Consider the following 12,568-nt stretch of genomic DNA (forward strand, 5'->3'; position numbering starts at 1 on the left):
TGAGCTGTGGAGCTGTGGAACTGTGTTCTACTTTTTTCCTTATTGTTTTAAGTGTTTGTATAAAGTGTAACTAAGAAGCCATTAGATTGCATTTAGGACTAATCTACAACAAAATAAATACATTAATACATAAACACTTACCACAGGCACAGGTGAAACGGGTGCACAGGGCTATTCACTTCTTTTATTAGGAAAACGTAAACAGGAGAAATATGAGTTAGTACCAAAGCAACAGTTATTTGTACTGTAGCGATATAAAATTTTCATATAGTGCTACATATAGCAAATTGTCCATACCAGCTCCAGCTGGCCTTTCACCACCTTGCAGAAAGTGAGCAAAAAATAAGACTTCTCTGTATTGTAGTCATTCAAATGCATACTCTGATAGCCTGCAGCACCAGCTAGTGGAGCTCAAATGAAGTGTTGGAATGGTGGAATGTTAATAGAAAGGTTTCCAGCTCACTATACTTAGATTTCTTTACTTGAATGCCCCCTTGTGATGGCAGAATATGTCAAAAAGCACATCTTTAAAATATTTATTATTAGAACAACAAACAAATAAAATTACATATGAAGGGTTTTCTTCCTAAATTAATTTTTTTAAAAGTTAGTTGTGCTACACAAATTAGACATTTGGAGAACTAAAAAACTTTTTATTTTAAATGTATTTTGCACTATACATCAACTGTAACTTAAACATATATATATATATATATATATTAAATATTGTTACACATAGATCTACACCTTGGAATAAAAAACTTAAACAAATAAACAGTTAGTATTAATTTTGTCTGTCGAAGATGTGAAGAAGTGACTTTTTTAAACATCAGAAATCAACAACACATTCAATTTGACCAAGGGAGCCTAGATCTGCATAAGACCATACATATTTAATATTACATTTAGAACCTCCTGTTTTGTTTTTTTTACCTTGCTTATCCAAAATGGCAACTTTCCAAGTGCTGTAAAACTTTCAATGGAAGTCAAACATTTTACTCCAAGTCATTCTGAACCCTTAAATGTTTGGGAACTCCCATTCTAATGAATTCATGTAGCTATTGTTGACACCCATTATTGACACCGATGTGAAATGCACACACAGCTTGTCTAGTCCCTGTAGAGAAGTATTGCAGATAAAATAGGACTCACTGGAGCAGATGAACATGAACCTATTGTCATCATGCCTAATGCCATTTGTGGAGGAGTATAAAGCCTTCTAGCATTGAGCTGTGGAGCTGTGGAACTGTGTTCTCTGGAATGATGGTGCTTAATACAATACATGTAAGGGATATTAGGATATTAGGAATGCAACGGTTGTAGCCCCTTTCCTAGAGACATCTTCAAGTTTTTGAATCATCTTTTCTTGACAATCCTCTTAAAGCTGTGGTTATCCCTGTTGCTTGTGCACCCTTTCCTACCACATTGTTTCCTTCCAGACAGCATTAATATGCTTTGATACAGCACTCTGCAAACAGCCAATCTTACCCTTCTTGTGAAGGGTGTAGGTGAGTGTCTTCTGGACAGCGGTCAAGTCAGCATTCCTCCCCATGATTGTTGTTGCATGTGCTAAACTAGACAGAGAGAAAAGTAATTAAATGTAAGTAACTTATTCAAACCTAAAAAAAATATATTGTGAAAAGTCTATGTACAAGTCAGTGTAACTAATAAACATTTGTGCAGTATTTAAACACTGAAATGCAAATTAAGTCTTGGTTAATGTTAAATTGTGCATTGTTGGGAACGTAATGACTGTATCACAGTATCGGTGATAGGAACCATGGGTTGTAATGTTGTCAATACAATCATTCACCACCAACAATGACCAGTAAACATAGATGCCTCTTAACTTAAAATAGTTGAAAATAGTAAAATCTGAAAAAAATGTTGTAACTTTTAGGCATGAAATGCTTGAGTCTCCCAGTTGATTTTGAATGGAGCATTTTACCAAACCATTCTGAATGACATTTATTTTAACCATTTCATTGTGCAGATAAATACTTTGGATTAATATCTAAATGCATACCTGTACACTTAGATTCTGTTCTTTGAAAAGATGATGCTCCTTCTCTGAAACTCTGTAATCCAATATCTGTGTGACAGCAACAGTGTGACAGTGTCCGTGTCAAAGATAACTGGAATATTTTTACTCAAGATGAGTTTCCACCTCAAAGTATTTTCTACATTTTGCAGTTTCTCAGATAGTCATTTTGGATCATTATCCAAGATTGAACACACCTGACTAAAGATAATCTCAACAAATGTTGTAGTTTGCTATTAAGCATTAGTAAATTGATCAAAGACATCCCACTATACAAAAAGGTTGTTTTTTTCTGATATGGGTAATGTACTGTTTTACATTTGAACAGTTACTCATGCTCTATTTAATGTGAATGTTCATATCGACCTGCAAATACTATGGCTACAAAAAATCTCCAGAAATAGCACTCTAACCTCCATTGCTCATTGCTCAGCTGTGCACTCTATACTATTTCTCTGTATACATGTATGTATACGAGTATGACACGTACTATAGAAGAGCATTAGATATGCTGGGAATGAATGATACTATTCCTGAAGATTATTAATATTTATAATAAAATATTCACAGGACAAATATGTACAGGACGGTTGGTGTTTTTATTATTATTATTATTATTATTATTATTATTATGGTAATCCATTTTGGAGACTTTAGTTAAAATAAATAGTATGTGAGTAATACCCAGTATTGAGCTTTAGTCAAATACTAAATTCTAGAATTTGTAATGCTGCAACTAGCACTGTAAAACTATGAATATTTGTCCAATGATTAATTTGTTTTCCCTAGACCCATAGAAAAAAACAATGACACAGTTCAGTCCAATACTAGTGTCCAGTGAGAAATAATGAGTATTTTTTGCCATCATATTGTAGTAGATAGATAGATAGATAGATAGATAGATCACTTTATTTATCCCACGGGGAAGGCAGGTTTTATCGCAGCAAAATCAAACAAGAGAGCAGCATAATAAAGGCACTTTATTATGTATTTATTAAGTATTGTTTTGTAACATGACAACCCTACACAGTATAATCTGCTTTTTACATAGCATTATGGTTTCATACATATCATTACATATCATTATGTTTGATAATTTATTTATCAGTATATTGTGGAAAAATAAATCACACCTAAGGCTCCTCCTCTCACAATCTCACCTTTAAATGTCCAGTGTCTAGCTTGTGTCCCTCAAGGATCTCTTTTCACAACTTAACTTTTTTTATATATATTTCTATAGTTACTAAGTGATCACAATGTCTGCCACATTTGTGTTTTACTTAGAATCTTACTGATTCATGGACGAGACATTAACAGCCATTAATTTGTTTTCCACATGTTGCTCAGGAGAGTATTCTCACCATTGAAATGTAGCAGTGAGTTGAGAAGTTTGCACTGTAAAATACACTGTCAAAATGATCTTCCTGCTTAGGAATCCAAAGCATGATTTAAATGATGTATTTAAACTGGCAAATGAAATGCATAAATAAACGTAAAATGAGTAATTCCCCTCATTGTTAAAACAGTCTCATCATCAGTTTCATCAATGTAAACTAATGATACATGTTGTTTGTACATTATTGTTATAATCATAATATTACTGTATACATTATTGTCAACCATAGTACTATTCAAATATAACTGCATAGGTATAAATGTATAACTTAAAAAATAATAATAATAATAAATAAATAAATTGATGGTTTCTATTCTGTGTATGTAATCTCACCTCATACACCCACGCCTATCCAAAAAATATGTTTCATTCCCTCTCAACTGGCTGAGTGCCACAGATCGATGCCATGTAACATTGAGGAAGGGAGAAATTCAAAAATCAAAGTTGTTGTCATAGCAACGGCCCAGCCAGATTCCACCAATCAATGGTTTCTCATGAGGCTATGGGAAGGGCCACTGTCCTACATAAAGAGTGTGGGACAGGGAGACTGGGCATCATACGGGACACATATCCTGGCAAACACACACATGGTCTCACAGCCATTATACAGAGAAAAACAGACAAAAGAAAGAAAGAAAAGAGAACAGATATTTTGAAGGCTGAAGGGGCTGATAAACAGTTGTGACATGCTCTACACCGTTGCAAAGAGAATTTCAACCATGATCTATCTGTTTGGCCTATTTGTGGTGCTTGGTGTCCAGACGGTACAAGGAGGTAAGCTTTGAATATATTTTTTATTGACTGCTCAGATTGCATGGAAGCATTGTGTGTGTTGCGCCAGAAGAAGAGATGAAGTATCCATAAATGACAGGAGCGTATTGCTTATTATTCAAAATAATATAGTTTCACCGATACCTAATGTCTGATTGACCTAATGAGTAGTTCAGTAGACGATTATAAACAGAACATTCCTATTCCAGAAGTGTTAAGATGAAGGTGCACACTGTACAGCTCCATTAACAACAGTGTGAGTGTAGGAGAGTGACGTTCTGTCTCTTATGCAATATCAGGTCAGTGCATACTGAATTATTAATGTAATGTGTTTTTCCTATCTTTATTTCTGTGCTCCTCTACCACTCTCTAATGCTGGTCTATACATAGACAAGTGAAGCTGGAGGATGGTGGAAAAAGCTTTCCTCAAAAAGATTTGTTCAATCAACCTAAAAAAGAGAACTTGCACAGGAAGAGATTGATTGCAAAAAAACATATAAATCCATAAATATCAAAACAGCCTTTGTAGTCAATTTATAAACAACACTGGCATCTAGTAGTAGAGGAATTACTAGAATAAAAGTCTAGTCTAGTTACTACTTAGCTTTTAGAGTAGACTAATACTACTAGACTAAGACTTGCTACTGATGCCATTTTATGAGCGAGTACAGTAATGCTATATTGATAAGTAATGCTAATTATGTCCATTTTTATAAGATGAACCCACGTTGTATCTGCAACAATCTTTGCAATTACAATTACAAACCATTAATAAATTGCCAATGAAGTGGGTTTACAAGTTCAGGTGTTTACAAAATGACACAGCTGAACGTTTATGTCATATATGCTTCTGTGAGAATACAATGTGTAAATGCATTCATTGTTATCATAAACAATGATGTCACAGAATTTTTAAATGCCCCAAGTGGCATTTAAAATGTAGCCCTTAGAGCATACGTTTTCATTCTGACAATGCCTGTAGTTCAAAACTGTTTGGCCTTTTTAATTGGAATTATTGTGGCTCCAGTGCTGCATTGTGTCTGTACTAATATATTAAGCTTGTATGAAATATTGTGTATCTTGCACTGTGATTTCTTTATACTAAATTCGTTAATTTAAGAAATAACTAAAATTATTTTTTGTTGTTGTTGTTTGTTGTCTTTTCTCAGTTATCTCCTCTACATTAGTCACTTCAAATTCTGAATTTCCCTTATCCTATAGCACCAACCTGGGAGGCAAACATATGCTTCCTTTTTGCTTTTTGAACATTTGCTCATTTCAGCAGAGCAGGCAGCAACTGGCTTTGCATGATGAGCTCCCTGTCTGTGTTTCTCTTCTTTACAGCAAAAGAATGCATGATAGATTAATTGATTTGTTCATTTGTTTTTCATCTACAGCTTCTTATATTAGAGCTTAAAGGACCACTGGTGACACTTTCAGAAGCACCAAATCTTATGGGGATCACTGCAATATAAAATGCTGCATCATTCAATAAAGATACAAAAATGACTGTATGAATGAATGAATAAATGTAATTATCTACTTTACCTGTTATAGCAGTGAATATTCTGTTCTAAAGTAAATAAAGTCACCATAGTTACCCATGACTTACGGGTGTGTAATTACATAAGTAGTGTAGGAAGTGCAATAATTGACAGCACTGTGCAATAAAGTGCACTACCAGTAGTCACGTCATTACATATAATTATAGTATGTAGCACTTACTCAATTATTATCACAGTTTCATCATTACTGGTTAAATTCCTAACTGAAGACTGAAGACTGCATGAACAAACTAAATGTCTAATAACTTACTTAATAATGGGTAATTTCATATTTTACCTTTTTAGGCATGTAAAATGTTTAATTCTCTGTAATGAAATCAGTTAAACAATTTTTGTTTGTTAAATTAGTTAAAGAAGAATTTTATCAAAGATGTTTCAGCTGCAGTCAAGGCATGAGTGTCAATTGTTATTAAGCTTCTATTTATAATAAAAGCATTTAAAAGCAAACAAGAAAACTAGGGTTCACTAAGAAGCAATATCTCATTTTAAAATGTGTTTTCAAGCAATACCCTTTTTATCCTATTTCCTCTGCAGCTGCTCTGAAGCAGGAAATACCAGCAGAGAATGCTGCAACTCTTCTGAATCACTCGATGGCAATGGTGCAGCGGATGGAGGCCCTACTGGCCCAAGGCAATGGTAGTGATGTAATTCTGCGCATACAGACTGTCAGTACAGATGAGGTGAAGGTGATCCAGGCCCACTCACTGGTGTTAACTCTGCAGAGCGATGTGTTTGACGAGCTCCTGCAAACTCGCAATTCCAGCAACCTTGTTCTTAAAGAAAGTGCTGACTGTGCTTCTGTCTTCGAAAAGTTCATTAGGTGAGAGGAACTACTGTACATCTCATTTAAAAAAATCTTTAACATCTTTTATGCATTGTTTATTTACAGACCCATAGTACTATGCAGAATTATTAGCATCCTTGGTAGACATTAACTAAAAAGTAATGATGCATCAGTGTACACTAAAAATATGAAAAGAGAATGCAGTTATTTAAAGACAAAAGTCATAAACACCACAAATAAAGCTTTTACTCTCATAAAAACTTTCCATTTTTTCTACCAGTTGCAACAGGAGTCATTTTCAAGCAGGACAATGGTCCAAACTAGGTCTCTAAAGGTTCAGTGGCCATGAAACTATGGTTATGTCAATGGATATGTCCCCTGATGTACACAACATTTAAACTCTGAAGAAAGTCTCTATATGTGTATATACAGCTATATATATATATATATATATATATATATATATATATATATATATAATATATATATATATGTATATGTGTATATACAGCACTCACAATTATTCAACCACCATTGCAAATTAGGTTTATTAGTAAAATGTACAAACTTTCAGCTGTTTGCAATAAACCAATCAAACAAGAGCAATTTAAATAGCTCATAAAACAAGTAGCTTCTCCAAATTCACAGAATGCCTGTTGCAAACATGATGCATAGCCAGGCACCAGGATCTGGCAGTATTCCTGAGGAATCTTATCCCATTCCTCATGCAATGACCTCCAGTTGACTAAAAGTTAGCCACTCCAGATTCGTCCTAAAACCAAGCCTTGGGGGCCTTTAAAGTATGCTTGGAATCATTGTCCTGTTGGAAGGTTCAATGATGTACAAGATTCAGCTCCCTCACAGAAGCATGACAATTTCTCATAATATTCCCTGCAGGTTTCCAGTGCCAAAGAAAGCAAAGCAGCTCAAGAGCATCACTGAGCCTTTCCTGCAGGCAAGCTGTTGTGCTTATTTTCTTTCTCTGAAACAGGTGTTGAACATTGAAACCTCATAGAAAATCCTTGAGATGACTTGAAGAAAGTGGTAGCAGCATGCAAACCCAACACATTTAGTAAACTGGAGGCCATTGCTCATGAGGAATAGAATAGGATTCCTCAGAAATACTGCCAAAAGCTGTGTCTGGATATGCATCACATTAGCAGCATGTTACAGGAGGGGTTAAATAAGACAGCAGTAGTCATTAAAAGTAACATTTTGTGTTGAATTTGGAGAAACCACTTGTTATATGAGTTGTGTTGAGTTTAAATTGTTATTGTTTGGTTGGTTTATTGCAAACAAATGTTAGTAATAAACATAATTTGTAATGGTGTTGAATAATAAGTGTAAACACCTCAACGGATGTATATAAAGTATTAGATGCAAGGATTACAGTAAATTTGACATGTCAATTATGAAGATATTTCTAATAAATTATTTATTATTTATTTATTTATTTATAATATTTTTAATCATTGACATCAATTTCTAACCTATTTTATATGAAACTTTGCAAATAGTGCAAATCAACATAAAATTACTGTAACTCATATGACCAGTTTTAAGCAGTGGCCCATACAACCATCAGTAGTACTAAGTACTAATGGCATTCCCATGTGGACAATTTTGCTAATTGTGAATGAGTGAGTGTGTTGCAAGCCAGGTCCATGAGGTGCTTTGCATCTAAAATAATAAAGTAAAACAAGCAGCAATAAGTAGGGTTCAAGCCCTATGATCATAATAAAGCTTAATGCGCAGCTGTGGATCCTTCTATGCACAGAGATGATAGTTATACATGAACTTGCAAAGGTGTTAAGCTGTCAGAACTGAAACTTAACAGAACTTGATATGCATATGCAAAAGACAAGATTCAAACAACTAAAATCTTATTCCATTCCTTATGACGCCTAACCTATTGACCTTTTCTTATTGTTGATTTGTGTAGTAATATAAAGTCAAAGTTGAATTAATGGAGGATCTCTTGTTCATACTTACACATTATAATTAGATTATTCATTTTTTTGCTTGATTAACTCTTTCGTAGGCCTACTGAAAGCTAAATGAGCTCACATTAGAAAAAATACATGACAAAAAAGTAATACAATATTATAAAATAAATGCTTCTCAGTCCTGGTTATTTCTTTGTGCACTTTGTGCAACTGAATTCAAGAAAAAGAAAAAAAAGAAAAAGAAACGAAGAACATTTAAGTGAATGAGAAGTCTTGTTAATATATTTCATTGTGAAGAACCATAAGTGCAAGCAAAGAACCACTTAGCAAGATACTTTTTAAGAGTGTATCTTCAAGCTAATTTTTGGAGTTTAATGTGGTGCCTCTTTCTGGCAGGTACCTCTACTGTGGTGACATCTCCGTGCGCCCTGACCAGGCCATCCCTATACACAGGCTAGCTAGTAAGTACCACATATGGGCCCTGCAGCAAGGCCTCACCCGTTACATGACTCAACATCTGTCCAGCGACTCCCCAACTGGTCATGTGGTGAGTTGGTACCAGTATGCAGTGCAGACTGGAGATACGACCCTAAGGGACAGCTGCTTACAGTACCTCTCCTGGAACTTGTCATCAGTGCTCCAGAGTGTGGAGTGGCGCTCTATCAGTGATGACCTCCTGCTGTCTCTACTGCAGCGCTCTGATCTTGTATTACAAAGTGAGCTGGAGTTGTATGATGCCCTGGAGGCCTGGATCAGTCAGAACCAGCCTGCAGACGTGACAGCAGAGAGTGCATTGCGGGCAGTCCGATATGGTATGATACCGCCTCAACATCTCTTCCGCCTGCAGAAACAGTCTCCAATGATGCTTAAATATTACGAGTCAGTGCGTGATCTTCTCTTTTTGACCTTCCAGTTCCATGCTGCCTCACCTGTCCAGTTGGCAAAGTACTTTGATGTAAACTGCAGTCTCTTTATGCCACGTAACTACCTGTCCTCAGCATGGGGCTCACCGTGGGTAATCAACAACCCAACACGTGATGACCGCAGCTTCAGCTTTCAGACGCAGTTAGGCCCGAGCGGCCATGACACGAGTAAGCGTGTAACATGGAATGCCCTTTTCTCACCACGTTGGCTCCCGCTCAGCGTGCGAGCAACTTACTCTGAGCATGGATCCATGCAGCCCACACGTACTGACAACGGACAGCCACGCATCATCATCACGCCAGCTACTTCGAGTCCAGACTTTGCTGGCGTTAGCTTCCAGAAGACCGTAATTGTGGCAGCTCGGCAGCAGGGAAAGGTTGTGGTGCGACATGTTTACAATTTCCACCAAAGCACAGAGGAAACTGGAGACTTTTTGGTAGATGCTGACTTACAGCGCCGTACATCGGAGTACCTTATTGACAGCTCTCTTTACCTGCATATTATAGTCAAGCCCATCTACCATAGCCTTATAATAGCTAGAAAGTAAATTTTTCAATTCTTCCTTTTGCATTGAATATATATATATATATATATATATATATATATATATATATATATATATATATATATATTGTTTAGATTTGGTCTATTAATCAAGTCTAGTAATTGACAATGTGTAAAGCCTGCATGTTTTGTACTACTGGCAGTGCTCATTTTAATTAGCATTGCCTAATTTGTATTTTTAATTTATTGATTTCCATTTTGTTAAAAAAAAAGGTATGCTATGATTCATTTCCTGGAACTGCACATGTGCCATCTTTAGTATTAAATTATATGTGCCAGCTGCAGTAATCCCTACTGTATTCTTCACGCTTTTATGTATCCCTTTATGTTCTTTGCTGCATTCACATGTTGTCACGTTTTTATGTGTGCTTGTCATCCGTTGTTTATAGACTTTGATTTTAAACTGGTTATAGAAGTAATCTTGAGATTTGAGAATTTGTGTTCCAATCAGAACTTTGATGATCTCTAGACTGATTATAGATGTTATCCTTTGTTCCAATAAAGACAAAATGTGTAAAACTTTTAAAATCAAGTTCAGAATTTATGAAACTCTTCACAGCCACCTTAACATGATTACTGTATGCCAATAACAATGTTATTTTTAAAATGGTCTGCAGGTTTGTACAGTTGTGTAGACCTACTGATAAAGTTTAGGAAATTAACAACACTGATAAGCAAAATGTTTGGTTATGTATTTGCTTTCTCTGAATAGTTCACAACATTAATGTATCTTCAGTGTAGCTTTTCAACTTTACGAAGATGATGAACCATCTTTGTGCATTTCATCTGTCACTATTTTCATAAGTCAAAAACAGCTCTAAAAAAAATCCATGCCACAATGTAAAGCAACTCCAACATCAGACCACCAAAACATCCACGATGAGGTAAAGAATAACTCAGGGAATATGTTTAGGACATTGATACTGATACATTGACATAGTAGGAAATAGTGTTTTGGTGCTGGGTGCAAATTCTGCAGCAAACTATTTTAAAAATGAATTGTTCTACCTGATTATAGTAGATTGATTATGGTAGATTTTGATGTTTGTTTTGAATAATTAACAAGTATTAAAAATAATTTAATAAGTCTTTTTCACATTACTATCTGCAATGCATTCATTTGTTGTTCAATCACTGTAGTTATACTTTGGCAAAGCATAAACCTCCAATAACAATCGCCTCCAAAATAGCATGAAGTTTTCTAGCCCAAGCAAAATTGACAAATGAAATGACAATTTTGAAATGACACAATTAGTTTTCAATTCGCTGACATTTGGAAACAATTCGTATTATTCGCAAATGACACCTACCCTTTACATGGTGCTGTGTACAAAATGTAAAAAAAAAAAAAAAGATGCCTCGCACATGTCTTTTCAGCTTTGCCCATACATTTTCAATAGGATTGAGATCAGGGCTTTGTGATGGCCACTCTAAAACATTGACTTTGTTCTTTTTAAGACACTTTGTAACCAGTTTGGCAGTATGCTTTGGGTCATTGTCCATTTGGAAGACCCATTTGTGCCCAAGCTTTAACTTCCTGGATGATGTCTTGATATGGTGCTTCAGTATTTCCACATAATGTTCCTTCCTCATGATGCCATCTATTCTGTGAAGTGCACCAGTCCCTCCTGCAGCAAAACAACCCCACAACATGATGCTGCCACCCCGTGTTTCACAGTTGGGATGGTGTTCTAAGGCTTCCCCATTTTGGCCAAACTGTTAAATTTTAGTTTTGTCAGACTACAGGGCATGTCTCCAAAAATTAAGGTATTTGTCTCTGTGTGTATTTGCAAACATTAATATGGCTTTTTATGTGTCTTTTGGAGAACTGGCTTCTCCCGGGCAGAGTAGTGTACTGTGATTGGTTGGACATTCCTATCTTGTTTGTACTTGCATATAATTGTTTGCACAAATGAATGAGGCACCTTCAGGCATCTGGAAATTGCACCCAAGGATGAGCCAGACTTATGCAAGTCTACAATTCTCTTCCTGATATTCTGGCTGATTTCTTTTGACTTTCCCATGATCTTAGTGTATATAAACTTAATTAAAAAAATAAATAAAAAATAATTAAAATTGTCTTTAAAAATTCCCTCTCTCATTATGCTGGCATTTAGCAAATATAGAAATAATTTTGGGAATCCTAATTGACCTAAAATGGGGAAAGTTTATTCTAAATTCATGTCAGACAGTGAGAAACAAATGCATATGTGTCTTTTTACATAGTGTAAGTAAACTTCTGGTTTCAACCGTATATGAACAATTTAACCAGGCAGAGAACTCAAATGTACCTTCAAGTTGCAATGGTTCTATATAGAACCATTGCATTTGCTAAAGAACTCTGTATGGGCTTATTGATTTTTTATTTTAGTTCATGAAACTACAGTGCAGGTTCATCACTCACTCATGCCCTTTTAGTGACACTTAGAACCTTTTATTTTCCTCATGGTCTGAGTAATATCAACCATCTGTTCTCAGACAAGAATTGTATTTTTCTGGCATTCTACTGCAATGATTAGGGGTCCATTTAGGTTCAGTCTGATTTGTATCTTTTATTTAATCTTGTCCTTGTTAAAC

The 12,568-nt window shown here is 35.4% G+C and overlaps 1 protein-coding gene across 1 annotated transcript; it reads left to right on the top strand.

The window, feature by feature from the left end:
• The first annotated feature begins 3,984 nt into the window (after positions 1–3,984).
• On the top strand, positions 3,985–10,489 carry btbd17b (BTB (POZ) domain containing 17b). Its single transcript, XM_072693614.1, has 3 exons — positions 3,985–4,211; positions 6,308–6,593; positions 8,900–10,489. Exons 1-3 carry the CDS (start codon positions 4,124–4,126, stop codon positions 9,972–9,974), a joined length of 1,449 nt encoding a protein of 482 aa, XP_072549715.1. The 5' UTR covers positions 3,985–4,123; the 3' UTR covers positions 9,975–10,489.
• The last annotated feature ends 2,079 nt before the right edge of the window (positions 10,490–12,568 follow it).

Source organism: Salminus brasiliensis, chromosome 12 (assembly GCF_030463535.1).
Source record: "Salminus brasiliensis chromosome 12, fSalBra1.hap2, whole genome shotgun sequence".
Classification (NCBI taxonomy): Eukaryota; Metazoa; Chordata; class Actinopteri; order Characiformes; family Bryconidae; genus Salminus; species Salminus brasiliensis.

Bases quoted from the DNA above. Each gene is read 5' to 3' on its own strand.
- btbd17b (XM_072693614.1), top strand. From the start codon at position 4,124: ATGCTCTACACCGTTGCAAAGAGAATTTCAACCATGATCTATCTGTTT. The intron at 4,212-6,307 runs GTAAGCTTTGAA...TTTCCTCTGCAG, and splicing joins TGTCCAGACGGTACAAGGAG to CTGCTCTGAAGCAGGAAATA. The intron at 6,594-8,899 runs GTGAGAGGAACT...TCTTTCTGGCAG, and splicing joins GTCTTCGAAAAGTTCATTAG to GTACCTCTACTGTGGTGACA.